The 17869-nt window shown below is 40.3% G+C and overlaps 1 protein-coding gene across 1 annotated transcript; it reads right to left on the bottom strand.

Annotated features, from left to right (window-relative positions):
• Positions 1–2297: 2297 nt before the first annotated feature.
• On the bottom strand, positions 2298–3458 carry LOC121373499 (gastrula zinc finger protein xLCGF3.1-like). The gene has a single exon (XM_041500169.1). The coding sequence runs from the start codon at positions 3456–3458 to the stop codon at positions 2298–2300; it is 1161 nt and encodes a 386-aa protein (XP_041356103.1).
• Between the last annotated feature and the right edge of the window lie 14411 nt (positions 3459–17869).

The raw sequence follows: 17869 nt of genomic DNA, 5'->3' as shown, positions 1-17869 counted from the left end.
TCAAACTACCTACTTGCCCACCTGCGGTGTACAACTGTGTACGTCAAATATGTATGTGTAAATCGCTGGCACAAGCTGCTGTATATTATGTAATCAGTTTTGTATGTGATGTTTATATATGTTCTATGGATCTCTGATCTGAAATAAAAATCTATTATTATTATTAGTAGTAGTGGCCACTATGTAAAATATTTGTTATCGATGAACTCGGAAATGATCAGTGTAAAGGTATTTAGCATCAAACATAGAATGCGTGTTGTATTAGAGTGCGAATCTTTGTCTACCGTCGTTGTACTCGGCCATTCTGCGTTTTTCGCCATAGAATAACCTCTGATTGAGACAGCGACCATAACCGTCCGAACGTCCGTGTAGCTCTCGAACGAACGGCAGAGAGCGATCATAACCGTCCAAACATCCGTCTAGCACTCGAACGGCAGAGAGTGATCGTAACCGTCCAAACGTCTGTCTAGCTCTCGAACGAACGGCGGAGAGTGATCATAACCGTCCAAACGTCCGTCTAGCTCTCGAACGAACGGCAGAGTGATCTTAACCGTTCGAACGTCCGTCTAGCTCTCGAACGGCAGAGAGCGATCATAACCGTCCAAACGTCCATCTAGCTCTCGAACGAACTGCAGAGAGCGATCATAACCGTCCAAATGTCCATCTAGCTCTCGAATGAACGGCAGAGAGTGGTCGTAACCGTCCAAATGTCCGTGTAGCTCTCGAACAAACGGCAGAGAGCGATCATAACCGTCCAAACGTCTGTCTAGCTCTCGAACGGCAGAAAGCGATCATAACCGTCCAAACGTCCGTCTAGCTCTAGAACGAACTGCAGAGAGCGATCATAACCGTCCAAATGTCCATCTAGCTCTCGAATGAACGGCAGAGAGTGGTCGTAACCGTCCAAATGTCCGTGTAGCTCTCGAACGAACGGCAGAGAGCGATCATAACCGTCCAAACGTCTGTCTAGCTCTCGAACGGCAGAAAGCGATCATAACCGTCCAAACGTCCGTCTAGCTCTAGAACGGCAGAGAGCGATCATAACCGTCCAAACGTTGGTTTTACGATTTCGTAGGCTAAGATTGCTTCGAAAATCTTTGCCCAGGTAACGATGCACTCGACACATTTTATTTACGGTTATGTGGTGTCACACATATGGTTAAGTACATGTATATGGGGTCTATGAGCAGGAATATGTTGTTTTTTATGGTGACCCTCCGTCTCAGGCTACCAAACTCCAGTCAAATAGGAAGGAAATGGTTTATTTAACAACACACTCAACACATTTTATTTTTGGTTATATGGCGTCAGACATATGGTTAACAACCAGGCGGACACCCTCTGTCGCCACTTCGTGGACAACTCTTTTCGATTAGCAGCAAGTTATCTTTTATATGCACACACCACGGCCTTTGATATACCAGTCGTGGTGCACGGGTTGGAGCGAGAAATAGCCCAATGGACCTACCGACGGGGACCGATCCTAGACCAGATCAACCGTGCATCAAGAGCACATTGATTAATTAATCATTGGCTGTTGGATGTCAAACATTGGGCTATTTCTTGTCTCAGACAGTGCACCACAACTGCTAAATCAATGGCCGTGGTATGTACTATCCTGTCTTTGGGATGGCGCATATATAGATGATACATCATACCCACCCACATCCAAACTACTATTAACCAATCGAACCTCATTACATTAATATTCGGCCACCCCACCCCTAAAATGTTAGATCCGTGCCCATACATGGACAATGCTGTTCCTATGACCATAACACACACAATCTGCACCACAGTTTGTGAGTAATCACATCTCATACACGTCTGCTAGTGGGCAATGTTGTTATTATGACAACCACTGACTATTTGCAGTACAGTTTGTGAGTAATCACATCTCATACAAGTCCGATAGTAGACAATGCTGTTCCTATGACCATAACACTCACAATCTGCAGCTCAGTTTGGAGTAGTCACACCTCGCATATTCTTTGAAACAGACCCAAATACAAACAAACAAACTACGGTCACAAAAAGACAGATCACCCGTTAGATAGGTAGTTGCATTTTATTTGTGCGTCTGTCAGACGTTTTCCTTCCATTTGGTGAGCGGACAAGTACTTTCTGCACCCATGTATTTCACCAGCCCGCCAGACCAGAACCAACTAAAATTTACTAGCCCGCAAGTTGCAGAACAAATCTGTGTTTCTGGAATAAAATATTCACACCATAACACTTTCTGCACCAATATATCTTACCGAGGCTGGTTCCTCTTAGCTACGTGTCACTGTCGTTTGTCAAGCTGAGAATAGTGGGGAATCACCGTGTGCAGGTTCACTTTTGAAACGTGTTTCTCCAGAGTGAACCAACATATGCTGTCTCAAGTTGGCATTGCGTGAAAAACAACATCCACATACCTCACACTTGAATGGTTTAGCACCAGAGTGAACCAACATATGCTGTCTCAAGTTGGCATTGTGTGAAAAACAACATCCACATACCTCACACTTGAATGGTTTAGCACCAGAGTGAACCAACATATGCTGTTTCAAGTAGGTGCTTAGTGGGAAACACTTGGTACACACCTCACATCTGAAAGTTTCCCTACCAGTGTGTATCAACATATGCTGTCTCAAGTTGGCATTGCGCGAAAAGCCCTTTTTGCACACATCACACACAAAAGGTTTAACGCCAGAGTGCATCAACATATGTGTTTTCAAGTTTCTGTTACGGGAGAAACGTTTTGCACACACCTCACATATGAAAGGTTTAACGTGAGTGATCATGTGTTCTTTCAAGTTAGAATTTCGTGAGAAGTGTTTCCCACACGCATCACACCTGTAAGGTTTATCATGAGTGTGAATGAACATGTGTCTTTTCAAGGATTTGTTTTGTGAGAAAATCTTTTCACACACGTCACAGTTAAAATGCTTATCATCAAGGTGAACTAACATATGTGCACGCAAGTTGGAGCGCTGAGTGAAACGTTTGGCACATACATCACATTTGTGTGGCTTAACGCCGCTGTGGAGCAACATATGTTGTTTCAAGACGAAAGGTCGAGTGAAACACTTTGAACACTCTGGGCACTTGAAGGATTTGGAAGGCTTGTGAACCAACATGTTATGATGTTTCAAGTTGCAAATGCTGGAGAAACGTTCTCCACACACATCACAATTGAAATCCTGAACCTCAGGGTGAATGAACCTGTGCTTTTGGAATAAAACATTCACGCGATAGCATTTGATGCTGGCCTCACGTTGATTCAGTCGTGGATCAGTGTGGATCCTCATGTGCCGCTTAACGTGACACTTGTAAGAGAAACACTTGAAACACATCCCACATTGGAAAGGCTTGTCACAGGAATGGGTTGATGCTTGGACTTCCAGATCAGAGTTATCCTCAAAGTGTTTTAGTGAGATTCCACGTTCGACACATCTATATACACTGTTAGACATATTTCTTTTAAGACTTGAACTATAAAGTTCTGTACTGTATCACAATGTCTTGTTTTGTCTACGAATCTCTCTTAATCCAGACTGGAATGAACATTTACTGCTGTATCTTCTACGTTGCAGTATGAAGAGAAGTACTGAAATAGAACCAGTAACTGGGTAAATGACACAGAAGTTAAGAGTTGATGAGGCCTAAAAATATATGTGTTTCCAGCTCTAACCTATTTCTATGTAACGATCCTGAAATTTTATTAAGCAAACGAAAAATTAATTAATTAATTAAACATCATGATCCCTGATTATCTGCAATTGGCAAACTAGATTCGGAACACCTCCGCCGATTACGGTGTTTCGGTTGGGTTCGATTTTTTAAACTTCCTACCTACCTACCCTATTGTTTCCAAAGATGAAACCTGAAACAAACACATACTGTTTTGTTGTGGGTTTCTTTTTTTAGGCCTAACAATTTTATTTGTCGATACTAAGTAGAAGAGAGAACTACTCAAAAAGCTAACTTTCTAGATGCTTAGACAAACATTTATGAAATATAGAGACGTATTAAGTACTCAAATTGAACCAATAAATAGATAAATGAAACAGAAACAAAGAACTGAACAACATACCAAACCAATTTAGTTTTTTGCGGTGGAGGATTTTGTACGACGTTTGGTGGCATGGTTCCCTAAATTTTTAAAAATAAAGATGCACAAATATTCGTATTCCTATCTCATGGTCCATTCCTTGACGTGGTGAGGTAGTTTGCCTGTCTCAATGACTCGGAGAGCTATGCCAGCCAGTAGGGTCACCCAAGCTGGACTGGTCAAAGGGTAGAGACTAGACTAATATGGACCGGACAGACAGAGGACGTGTGTCAGGAAAGACAACTGTCTAGGAGAAGCAAACTCCAGAATCAAAACTGGGCTGAAGAGGCTGAGAATCCTAGGAGAAGGAAACTCCAAACTGAAACCAAGTCCACTGAAGTCAAAGTACAGAAGCTATGCATCAGCATTAGCGTGAAAACCGAAGGAAAACTCCAAACTGAAACCAAGTCCACTGAAGTCAGAGTACAGAAGCTATGCATCAGCATTAGCGTGGAAACCGAAGGAAAACTCCAAACTGAAACCAAGTCCACTGAAGTCAGAGTACAGAAGCTATGCATCAGCATTAGCGTGGAAACCGAAGGAAAACTCCAAACTGAAACCAAGTCCACTGAAGTCAGAGTACAGAAGCTATGCATCAGCATTAGCGTGAAAACCGAAGCGTGGAAAACTCCAAACTGAAACCAAGTCCACTGAAGTCAGAGTACAGAAGCTATGCATCAGCATTAGCGTGAAAACCGAAGGAAAACTCCAAACTGAAACCAAGTCCACTGAAGTCAGAGTACAGAAGCTATGCATCAGCATTAGCGTGGAAACCGAAGGAAAACTCCAAACGAAGGGAAACCAAGTCCACTGAAGTCAGAGTACAGAAGCTATGCATCAGCATTAGCGTGAAAACCGAAGGAAAACTCCAAACTGAAACCAAGTCCACTGAAGTCAGAGTACAGAATCTATGCATCAGCATTAGCGTGAAAACCGAAGGAAAACTCCAAACTGAAACCAAGTCCACTGAAGTCAGAGTACAGAAGCTATGCATCAGCATTAGCGTGAAAACCGAAGGAAAACTCCAAACTGAAACCAAGTCCACTGAAGTCAGAGTACAGAATCTATGCATCAGCATTAGCGTGAAAACCGAAGGAAAACTCCAAACTGAAACCAAGTCCACTGAAGTCAGAGTACAGAATCTATGCATCAGCATTAGCGTGAAAACCGAAGAAACTCCAAACTGAAACCAAGTCCACTGAAGTCAGAGTACAGAATCTATGCATCAGCATTAGCGTGAAAACCGAAGGAAAACTCCAAAGTGAAACCAAGTCCACTGAAGTCAGAGTACAGAAGCTATGCATCAGCATTAGCGTGAAAACCGAAGGAAAACTCCAAACTGAAACCAAGTCCACTGAAGTAAGAGTACAGAAGCTATGCATCAGCATTAGCGTGGAAACCGAAGGAAAACTCCAAACTGAAACCAAGTCCACTGAAGTCAGAGTACAGAAGCTATGCATCAGCATTAGCGTGGAAACCGAAGGAAAACTCCAAACTGAAACCAAGTCCACTGAAGTCAGAGTACAGAAGCTATGCATCAGCATTAGCGTGAAAACCGAAGGAAAAAAACTCCAAACTGAAAACCAAGTCCTGAAGTCAGAGTACAGAATCTATGCATCAGCATTAGCGTGAAAACCGAAGGAAAACTCCAACTGAAGTCAGAGTACAGAAGCTATGCATCAGCATTAGCGTGAAAACCGAAGGAAAACTCCAAACTGAAACCAAGTCCACTGAAGTCAGAGTACAGAATCTATGCATCAGCATTAGCGTGAAAACCGAAAGAAAACTCCAAAGTGAAACCAAGTCCACTGAAGTCAGAGTACAGAAGCTATGCATCAGCATTAGCGTGAAAACCGAAGGAAAACTCCAAACTGAAACCAAGTCCACTGAAGTCAGAGTACAGAAGCTATGCATCAGCATTAACGTGAAAACCGAAAGGAAATGTCTGTACATGCACCAAGCTCTATGATCATCATCATTATTCGTATTGAGGGTAGTTCAGTTTCGTATATTGTGGAAGGACCCCTGTGACCCCTCTCTGGATCATCCAATGACTTTCTTTTCCGTTCACTCGTTGTTCTTGAATATAAACAATGTAGTGATATGTGTGTGTGTGTGTGTGTGTGTGTGTGTGTGTGTGTGTGTGTGTGTGTGTGTGTGTGTGTGTGTGTGTGTGTGTGTGTTTTGTTTCTATTTATAATCAACTAATTACATCCTGGAATGAAGTAACGAAGGAAGGAAGGAAGGAAATGTTTTATTTAACGACGCACTCAATTTTATTTACGATTATATGGCGTCAGACATATGGTATAAGGACCACACAGATATTGAGAGAGGAAACCTGCTATCGCCACATCGTGGGCTAATCTTTTCGATTAGTAGAAAGAGATATTTTATATGCACCATCCTACAATGTTAAACGACACCACTAGAGCACATCGATGTATTAATCATAGGCTATTGTATGTCAAACATTCAGTAATTTTGACATATAGTCATAGATAGGAAGCCCGCTACATTGTTTCTTTAGTAGCAAGGGATCTTTTATATGTACCATTCCACAGAGAGGATAGCACATACCACGACCTTTGATACACCAGTTGTGGAGCACTGGCCAGAACGACATCCCAGAGAGAGAATAGCACATGCCACGGCCTTTGATACACCAGTTGTGGAGCACTGGCCGGAACGACATCCCACAGAGAGGATAGCACATACCACGGCCTTTGATACACCAGTTGTGGAGCACTGGCCGGAACGACATCCCACAGAGAGGATAGCACATACCACGGCCTTTGATACACCAGTTGTGGAGCACTGGCCAGAACGACATCCCACAGAGAGGATAGCACATGCCACGGCCTTTGATACACCAGTTGTGGAGCACTGGCCAGAACGACATCCCACAGAGAGGATAGCACATACCACGGCCTTTGATACACCAGTTCTACACAATTACATCCTGGAGACCACCACGATAACTGTCCGTTTAGACGTCACACCAGCTGGTGAATTCACGTTTTCAATTTTAACCTATTGGGCTATTTCTCGTCCCAGCCAGTGCACCACGACTGGTATATCAAAGTCCGTGGTATGTGCTATCTTTTCTGGGAAGGGGGAGGAGGAGACGTAGCCCAGTGGTAAAGTGCTCGCTTGATGCAGTCAGTCTGACATCGATCCCCATCAGTGGGCCTACTGGGATATTTATCGTTATAGCCAGTTCACCACAACTGGTATATCAAAGGCCGTGGTATATGCTATCCTGTCTGTGGGATGGTATCTAAGAAAGATCCCTTGCTACTAATGAAAAACCTACAAACGTTTGACATCCAATAATCGATGATTAATAAATCAATTTGCTCTAGTGGTGTCATTCATTCATTTCACTTCAAATTATTTTCGTGAATGTATCCAATTTACGGTTCACCACGACTGGTATATCAAAGGTTGTTGTATGTGCTATCCTGTATGTGCCATGGTGCATATAAAAGATCCCTTGATACTTAGTACTAATGGAAAATTGTAGCGGGTTTCCTCTCTACGACAATATGTCAAAATTACCAATGTTTGACATCCAATAGCCGATGATTAATAAAAATCAATGTGCTCTAGTGGTGTGGTTAACAAAACAAAAAAACAAAAAATTTAAACCATTTCTTTTCTCTTATTATTAAATGACTTGTTTGGGGTTGTTTCTTTCGATTTGTTTTGTTATTCAAATGTGAAGTGTTTATGATATTTATAATTTTAGAATACAAGAGGCTATATTATGATAGTGTGCATGTTTAAATTATATTTAGATCAATAGTTGTTAGTTGGTACAGTAAAATATGTACATTTTACTACCAAGTATCCTCAAACAAAGCATTACAAATGACTACAAAGGACCGCAACTTACCGCACAAAGACAGTCCGATCCCGGGTTCTCTATTGATTATCAGACACAACATTGGCCAATAATAAAATCATTGTTTTGGGGCTAAAATAGCCAATGTGCTCAAGTTATAATGTAATTTTCATGAAACCCAAGAAAAATCAGAGTATTTTTTGTAATTTATAAATGAAAAACGTAGAAATTGCTGTAATAAACTGAATAAACCTACCGAACAACAATCAGGTTACTACACAGGACACAATCACGAGAACGCCATTCTGACCGATTGCTCGGGCTATTTAAGTACGGTGGTATGCGGACTGCGTTTAACGAGCTACTCTCGGCATACTAAGTTCAAAATTATACGTAACTCACCTTTATGTTTCGGCGGACAGTTAAAAAAAAAGCGCCCAAATTCCTTCATTTCTTTTTGGCTTAATCCTACGGAACTTAAAAAAATTCCCATAGCACCAAAATTACCCCCGCCCGCTACCGACCCTATTCGGTCTGCTGGTACTCTCTTGCACCTGTCAGTGCGGGCGACCCCTCTCCCACCCACCCCAACCCATTTCCTGTTTTGGACTGAGGAGCCAACCAAGGCTAGCACCTGTGCCCAGGACAGGCGTGGGCTACAATAGCTTGGTCTGAATGTGCACGTAAAACCCTCTGACCTGACCTGGCCTGGACTGCGTGCGGTTGCTTATTTTCACCATTACAGATCTCTGTATTCTGTTATTTTGTTAATATATAAATCATTGTGACATTGCGCGCGGTATTACTATCAATTTTTAAACGGTGAGGTTCCAATTCTGTGTTTTGAGCCTTAATTTTTTTAGAATTCCTATTTATCTTGGGTATTATTTCGCTCAGTAAAACAACAAATTAACATATCTGCAATACCTTATCTCCAGATCTACTACATGTGCATGTACTGTAGTTCATTTGTGTGAAAAGGGAAACGATGAATTGGCATATACAACTCTATAATGAATAATGTTGAATTGGCGTATATAAGTCTATAATGAATAATGTTGAATTGGCATATTATATAACTCTATAATGAATAATGTGAAAACTTATATTAAAACATATTACTGAGTTTTAAAACCATACGAACTCAACAACAACAAAAAAACCCAAAAAAATCCCACTAAAATATCTGTGTGAATAAAAACGTTTCTTAACAAATTCCCAATAAATTATATAGATTAATCTCATTTGTAATACAGGGGTGAAGACAACATGTTAGAACAGCCTTAGGTGCATTGCTATCTCACTAATCGATAATGCAGTACACCGAGACTAAGCGTAGGACCGTGCTTCTTAACATTGTATGTTGGCTGTTCCATAATGTGTCTTCATACCTGCATGGTAAAATAAGATTTAGCCTAGATGCAATTTGATGATAATTTGTACAGAAACGTTTTTATTTACAATTATTATTATTATTATTATTATTACTATTATTATTATTCAGTTGGTATAAGTTTAAAACGTAATAATATATTTTTATTTATATGAATTTTAACTTTCTTCATTATATAGAGTTATATGATAATCCATCGGTTCCCTTTCCACGCAATCGGACTATAAACGCGTGTCGAATAAAGTCCCAAATCAATGTATGCGTATAGCATCAGGTTGGGGTGAGGGGTTGGTGATGGCGTCGCATTCGTTCGATATGGGGGAGGTTGGAAGGAACCCATCCAGTTCCCCGCTTCTTCTTTTATTTTTTTTTATTTTAAGGGACAAACACTCCCCCCACCCCCCAAAAGGAAAAAAAGCATGGAGCACTCGAAGGGCGATTAACGATTGCGAACCTTTTTTTTTTTGGGGGGGGGAGGGGGACACGAGCCAGATATTTTACCTTTATACAGATTAGAAAAAACCGAAACTACATTTTCACTCCCCCCCTCTCTCTCTCTCTCTCTCTCTCTCTCTCTCTCTCTCTCTCTCTCTCTCTCTCTCTCTCTCTCTCTCTCTCTCTCTCTCTCTGTGAGTGTATGTGTGTGTGCGTGTGTGTGTGTGTGTGAATGTGTGTGTGTCTATGTGTGTCTGTGTTTTGCTGTGTGTGTGTGTGTGTGTGTGTGCGTGTCTGTATGTGTGTGTGAGTGTGTATGTGTGTGTGTGTGTGTGTGTGTGTGTGTGACTGTGACTGTGTCTCTATGTGTGTGTGTGTGTCTGTGTGTGTATGTGTGTCTCTGTGTGTGTCTGTGTGCGTGTGTGTATGTGTGTGTGCGCGTGTGTGCGCGCGCGTGTGTGTGTGTGTGTGTGGAGGGGGACAGGACACCTCACCATCCAGTTTCCTTTGGGAAACACTGCTCGTGTAAAACGGATAAAGGAAGTCAGTTAGTGTGTGACTACCTTTAGTACGGACTGTCCACAACCCATTAAAATTATTACACCACTACAAACAGAAAATATGTAATGTGTGTGTGTGTGTGTGTGTGTGTGTGTGTGTGTGTGTGTGCGTACATACAGACACAAATTTGACGGCTTATATTGACGAATAGCCAACTTGTTTTGAAATTGTCGTTCAAATGAAGCACGCACAAGCAATTCGGCCAGTCTAATGTTTTGACCCAAAGTTGTTGTTATAAAATATATATAGTGCCTCTGTGTTCCGATTCCTGTATTGCGTGGTATACAGATAACAGCGTGCCGATCGCCATGTCACAGCCAAGACCCTGTATAGCCAAGTACAGGCGCGGATCCAGGATTTTTTAATAGAGGGGGTTGTTTGTTCTTTTAAATATAATTTAAAGGTGCTTGACAGGTGGACGAGATTAGTTTGCTGCCTTTTCAGGGCCGTACCCTGACCAAAATCCATGGGGGGCACTAAATTTTATAAATAATTTTTAACATACTATAAAGATTAAACATTTCTATGCTATTACTGGAGATATATATTTAAAAAAAATCGGACAAGATTCTCAGGGGGGGGGGGCAGCTGCCCCCCCCCCCCCCGGAGGGTACGGCCCTGCTTTTTGTGTATTTAGTAATATATATTGTATGACCAACACTAGGGGGCTGAATCCACGCCTGGTGTATAACGGGGGTGGGGTGGGGTTGGGTGGGCGGATGATCAGTAAAACATAATCACAGCACAGTAATATAGGTTGTTATCAGACTACACAAAACGAGGACTTTAAACTAAAAAGGTAATTTTGTTTCTCGTGTGTCTTGCCCACCCCACCCACGCCGCTAGGTATGTATATATGGCCCTGATAGCTGGATAAGAAGTAAGATTTGTCGACAGGCATTGCTTCGATAACCAGCTGGTATTGTGGTACAACAATCCAAAATGAAGATTCGTAAGTTACTTTATACATATTGTATTTTCACCACAAACAGGGACGAATGGGATAAGTAAGGCTTGTAGGTTCAAAACATCAGACAGTTTTAAAGTACAATCATACTCCACTAAAAGACAGTTCAAATTTAAGTAATGATATGTTTTATTTAACGTCGCACTCCACACATTTTATTTACGGTTATATGGCGTCGGATCAAATTTAAGATGTACCCAAAGAAAAAAGGGAATTTTTGATATTGTACACATATACAGAACTTCACATACGTTGTTGCCGCTTCTTATTTATTGCACGAGTGTATTTTTCGCAAGAATATGTAGGCCTACCCAGAGACGTTAGAGCGCAAAACAAACTTATGCCTAGAAGTATAGTCCTTTAGCGTGAAAATGGAACCGATGAATTGTCATATAACTATATAATGAATAATGTTAAATATTATATTTAAACATATCACTGAGTTTTTAACTAATATCAACTCAAAGATATTTTTTTACTAAACATTTCTGTATAAATAAAAAGTTTCTTAACAAATATTCATCAAAACATATAGATTAATCTCATTATTAATATAGGGGTGAAGACAAAGTGTTAGAACAGCCGTAGCTGCATTGCTAATGAAATAATCGATAATGCAGTACACCGAGACTAAAGGTAGAACCGTGCTTTCTCTACGCTGTCTTCATACCTACATTGTAAAATAAGATTTAGCCTAGATGCAATTTGATGATAATTTGTAAAGAAACGTTTTCATTTACACTGAATATTGGTTTTTTCCAAAAAATATTATTTGACTTGGTACGGGTTTAAAACTTAATAATATATATTAATATTAATTTTAACTTTATTCATTATAGAAGGAAGGAAATGCTTTATTTAACTACGCACTCAGACCATTTTATTTACGGTTATATGGCGTCAGACCACACAGATATTGAAAAAGGAAACCCGCTGTTGCCACTTTATGGGCTACTTTTTTTCGATTAGCAGCATGGGATCTTTTATATGCACCATCTCACAGACAGGATAGTACATACCACTGCCTTTGTTACACCAGTTGTGGAGCACTGGCTGGAACGAGAAATAGCCCAATGGGTCCACCGACGGGGTTCGATCCTAGACCAACCGCGCATCAAGCGGGCGCTTTACCACTGGGCTACGTCCCGCCCTCTTATTCATTATAGTTATATAGCAATTCATTGGTTCCGTTTTCACGGACATTTCTAATATATAGTTGTCTAGATATTGCCAGTTTTTACATATTCACTATAGAGTTCTATAGCAATTCATTGGTTCCGTTTTCACGCAAACGGACATTTCTAATATATAGTTGTCTAGATATTGCCAGTTTTTACATATTCACTATAGAGTTATATAGCAATTCATTGGTTCCGTTTTCACGGACATTTCTAATATATAGTTGTCTAGATATTGCCACTTTTTACATATTCACTATAGAGTTATATAGCAATTCATTGGTTCCGTTTTCACGCAAACGGACATTTCTAATATATAGTTGTCTAGATATTGCGAGTTTTTACATATTCACTACAGAGTTATATAGCAAATCATTGGTTCCGTTTTCACGCAAACGGACATTTCTAATATATAGTTGTCTAGATATTGCCACTTTTTACATATTCACTATAGAGTTATATAGCAATTCATTGGTTCCGTTTTCACGCAAACGGACATTTCTAATATATAGTTGTCTAGATATTGCCAGTTTTTACATATTCACTACAGAGTTATATAGCAATTCATTGGTTCCGTTTACACGCAAACGGACATTTCTAATATATAGTTGTCTAGATATTGCCAGTTTTTACATATTCACTATAGAGTTATATAGCAATTCATTGGTTCCGTTTTCACGCAAACGGACATTTCTAATATATAGTTGTCTAGATATTGCCAGTTTTTACATATTCACTATAGAGTTATATAGCAATTCATTGGTTCCGTTTTCACGCAAACGGACATTTCTAATATATAGTTGTCTAGATATTGCCAGTTTTACATATTCACTATAGAGTTATATAGCAATTCATTGGTTCCGTTTTCACGCAAACGGACATTTCTAATATATAGTTGTCTAGATATTGCCAGTTTTTACATATTCACTATACAGTTATATAGCAATCCATTGGTTCCGTTTTCACGTAAACGGACATTTCTAATTTATAGTTGTCTAGATATTGCCAGTTTTTACATATTCACTATAGAGTTATATAGCAATTCATTGGTTCCGTTTTCACGCAAACGGACATTTCTAATATATAGTTGTCTAGATATTGCCAGTTTTTACATATTCACTATAGAGTTATATAGCAATTCATTGGTTCCGTTTTCACGCAAACGGACATTTCTAATATATAGTTGTCTAGATATTGCCAGTTTTTACATATTCACTATAGAGTTATATAGCAAATCATTGGTTCCGTTTTCACGCAAACGGACATTTCTAATATATAGTTGTCTAGATATTGCCAGTTTTTACATATTCACTACAGAGTTATATAGCAATTCATTGGTTCCGTTTTCACGCAAACGGACATTTCTAATATATAGTTGTCTAGATATTGCCAGTTTTTACATATTCCCTACAGAGTTATATAGCAATTCATTGGTTCCGTTTTCACGCAAACGGACATTTCTAATATATAGTTGTCTAAATATTACCAGTTTTTACATATTCACTATAGAGTTATATAGCAATTCATTGGTTCCGTTTTCACGCAAACGGACTTTTATAATATATAGTTGTCTAGATATTGCCAGTTTTTACATATTCTGTATCTACCTGTTACCAATATGGCGTGAATAAATTACTGATGATGGGCACATCAATGTGATTCCAGCGCCATAGTTAATTACCACACAGTTCTAGACATTTTTTTTACGGTTTCAGCCTTTTCACCAAGAATACCTGTTTGTTTTGTTTAACGACACCACTAGAGCATATTGTTTTATTTATCATCGACCACTGGATGTGAAACATTCGGTAATTCGGTCTAAGAGGAAATCCGCTACATGTTACATTAGCAGCAAGGGATTTAGTTTTAATATGCATTTTCCAGAGAGATCAGAACATACCACGTCCTTTGATATACCAGTCGTGGTGCACTGGCTGGAACACCTGGTAAAAGACAAGCTTTGTTAAAAACTGGCTAATTGCGAGGATCATTCTGTTAATAAATGAAGCTCGAAGTTTAATACATGTCATGTCATGTCATAGGGTTTTACGTGCACATTCAGAACAAGCTGTTGTAGCGCACGCCTGTCGTGGGCGCAAGAGCCGGCCTTGGCCGGCTCCTCCGTCCATGACAGGAAAGGTGGGGGGAGGGAAGAGGAGGGACCGCCTGCACTGGCAGGTGCAAGGGAGCACCAGCAGCCCGATCAAATCGGTAGCAGGCGAGTGGTGGTGGTGCTATGGAATTTGAATGGAGCAGTTAAATGCCAAAGAGAAAAGGGTGCGCAATTTTGATTGAGGGAATTTGGCGCAATTTTGAACGGTCGGTCGAAAGGTAAATGGCCGAGCTAATATAGGTTTTGATATTAGTGAATCGAGAGTAGCTCGTTAATTTTAGACCTTTACGACATTAGATATATTTACGTTTTATAGTTCATTCAGGGGACGGGTCGTAGGCCATTAGTAAAGCACTTGCGGTCTACGATCGTTCTCCGTCGGTGGCCCCATTGGGCTGTTTCTCGTCCCAGTGAGAACACCACGACTAATATATTAATTGCCGTGGTATGTGCTATCCTGTCTACTATGAGATGGTGCATATATAATATCCCTTGCCACTAATGGAAAAATGCAGCGGGTTTCGTTTCTAATAATAAAATATTAAATTATTGGCAATTATACTATACTTCTATTTAGTTATTCTGCTTGCTCTATATTCACCGCGGTGCACGGCGATATCGCGAGGTTTGCGCCGATAATCGGTTTTATCTTCTAGTCAGTTATTCTGCTTGCTCTATATTCACCGCGGTGCACGGCGATATCGCGAGGTTTGCGCCGATAATCGGTTTTATCTTCTAGTCAGTTATTCTGCTTGCTCTATATTCACCGCGGTGCACGGCGATATCGCGAGGTTTGCGCCGATAATCGGTTTTATCTTCTAGTCAGTTATTCTGTTTGCTCTATATTCACCGCGGTGCACGGCGATATCGCGAGGTTTGCGCCGATAATCGGTTTTATATTCTATTCAGTTATTCTACTTGCGGTATTGACCGCGGTGCACGGCGATATCACGATGTTTGCACCGATAATCGGCCCCGACTTGGACCTCACTAACCTGACACAGATTATGGTTCAAGGATTCCAAGATGACGATATTTCACAGCATCCGGACGGAGTTGTAAGTCACCATGGTAATGGGTCATCGATAAAGTACGGAGAGAGAGAGAGAGAGAGAGAGAGAGAGAGAGAGAGAGAGAGAGAGAGAGAGAGAGAGAGAGAGAGAGACAGAGAGAGAGAGAGAGAGAGAGAGAGAGAGAGAGAGAGAGACAGACAGACAGAGAGAGAGACAGACAGACAGACAGACAGAAAAGGAGACATACAGAGAGAGAGAGAGAGAGAGAGAGAGAGAGAGAGAGAGAGAGAGAGAGAGAGAGAGAGAGAGAGACAGAGAGAGAGAAACATACAGAGAAAAGAGAGAGAGAGAGAGAGAGAGAGAGAGAGAGAGAGAGAGAGAGAGAGAGAGAGAGAGAGAGAGAGAGAGAAAGAGACCGATAAAACAGAGACGGAGACAGAGAGACAGACATAAAGATACAGAAAGAAACAGGGACAGTGACTCTGTGAGTGAGAGAGCGAGAGATTAAAGGGGAATTTTCGAATTAGCTTTTTGGCTAATTAATAATGAAATCTATTCGCCAGATTCCACTTCAATTCGCATTTGAAGATTTGACGATCAACAGGTTAAATCCTGACATAACAAAAACCCCATCACTATCCCTCACTCGTGCATCCCAAACCCCAAACCCTCAACTCCCCCCCCCCCCCCCCAGCAACCCACCCACCTGCTTTAATAGCATATGCAAAAGAAAACGCGATATTCCAAGCTTAATAACTTAATATAAGGTTTTGCTGTCGATCCTGATTGGTCGATTTTGAGAGAGTTTGTGTTTTTAAAAATAATTTATTTATTTATTTATTTATGTGTTTACGGTATGTTTGATTGAAATATTGTTTCAGATAACGATTCCTCATTCGACGATCAAGCTGACTTACCAAGCTAAGAAATGTTTTCTTCACTTTGGCAGACCGAGTTTCTTTATGCGTTACCGTACGTACACACTTATTATTAACTATAATATCGTATCACGGTACTTATAATTATTATTAAGTATCATATCGCATCATGGAAGTTATAATATGTATTAAAGCCGCATACCCTAGTTCCATCCAGCGAAAATAAATTATAATTTGGTTAATCTACAAACCTGTAACACACTTAGATCACGTTTTTACCAAATGGAGTGAAAAAGCAGGTTTTATATCGATAAATACCATGTCCCAATTGCTTGAAATAATTTTGAAAGTTAGTATTCTGATGTCACCGGTAGATGTCGCTCGAAGCACAACAATGATGACGTCACGACAAATTTCACAGAGTGCGCACAGACTTTGGGTGCGTTCTTTTCACCTCTCCTGGACATGTTCCAACTGTTCTGTCCTGGTTGTATCCCTTCTCCAGATATCGTAAGACTTAGCAAAAGTATTGGTTTTAAGGGTTTGTAACGTTTTGTATTGAGACACTTACTTGTCTGAACTTTATTGTTACTGAAAATGTTCACGAACTGTGAAGAAAAATCTCACAAATGAACAACAACAAATCGGATGTTGATTGCGCGAACCGTGCACGAGAAAACAAACCGAACCAAAATGATAACGGTCACGTGGTATACCAACATCTGTGACGTTTACACAGGAAGATTCCCTCTAAAAATAGATTAGACCTCGCTTGCTTAACGGTTTTTTCTCGACAGCAGGTCTTGTGAAAAAATGCAAAAAATGCATTTCGTGGTTTTACAAACATCAGGATTACCAAAAACCACTTCAGGTGAATGGAAATGTGTATTCTAAATAATAAAATGTAAGTAAAGTGCAATTTTATTTGTGAAAAATGGGGTTTAATAGCGAAAAACAACGCCGTAATGGTTAACAAATAGCCGTAACTAGGGTGTGTCCCTTTAAGCATCATGTCGTATCACGGTAGTTATAATTATCTCGGTAGTTATAATTATTATTAAGAATCATATCGCATCATGGCAGTTATACTTATTATTAAGTAAGATATCGTATCACGGTAATTATGAACTGTGTCTGATTAGTTAGGACAGAATATATAGAGGCTGTTTCGTGTGTGTGTGTGTGGGGGGGGGGGGGGGGGGTTGACAGAGGGGTTATCTTTTGTTGTCTTATCGTTTTGTGTGTCTGTGTGTGTGTGTCTGTGCGTATGTCTGTGTGTGTGTGTCTGTATGTGTGTGTCTGTGCGTATGTCTGTGTGTGTGTGTGTCTGTGTGTGTGTCTGTGCGTATGTCTGTGTGTGTGTGTGTGTATGTGTGTGTGTGTCTTTG

The sequence above is a fragment of the Gigantopelta aegis genome, chromosome 5 (genome assembly GCF_016097555.1).
Source record: "Gigantopelta aegis isolate Gae_Host chromosome 5, Gae_host_genome, whole genome shotgun sequence".
NCBI classification, from domain to species: Eukaryota; Metazoa; Mollusca; class Gastropoda; order Neomphalida; family Peltospiridae; genus Gigantopelta; species Gigantopelta aegis.
This window is presented reverse-complemented; position numbering and strand designations above follow the sequence as displayed.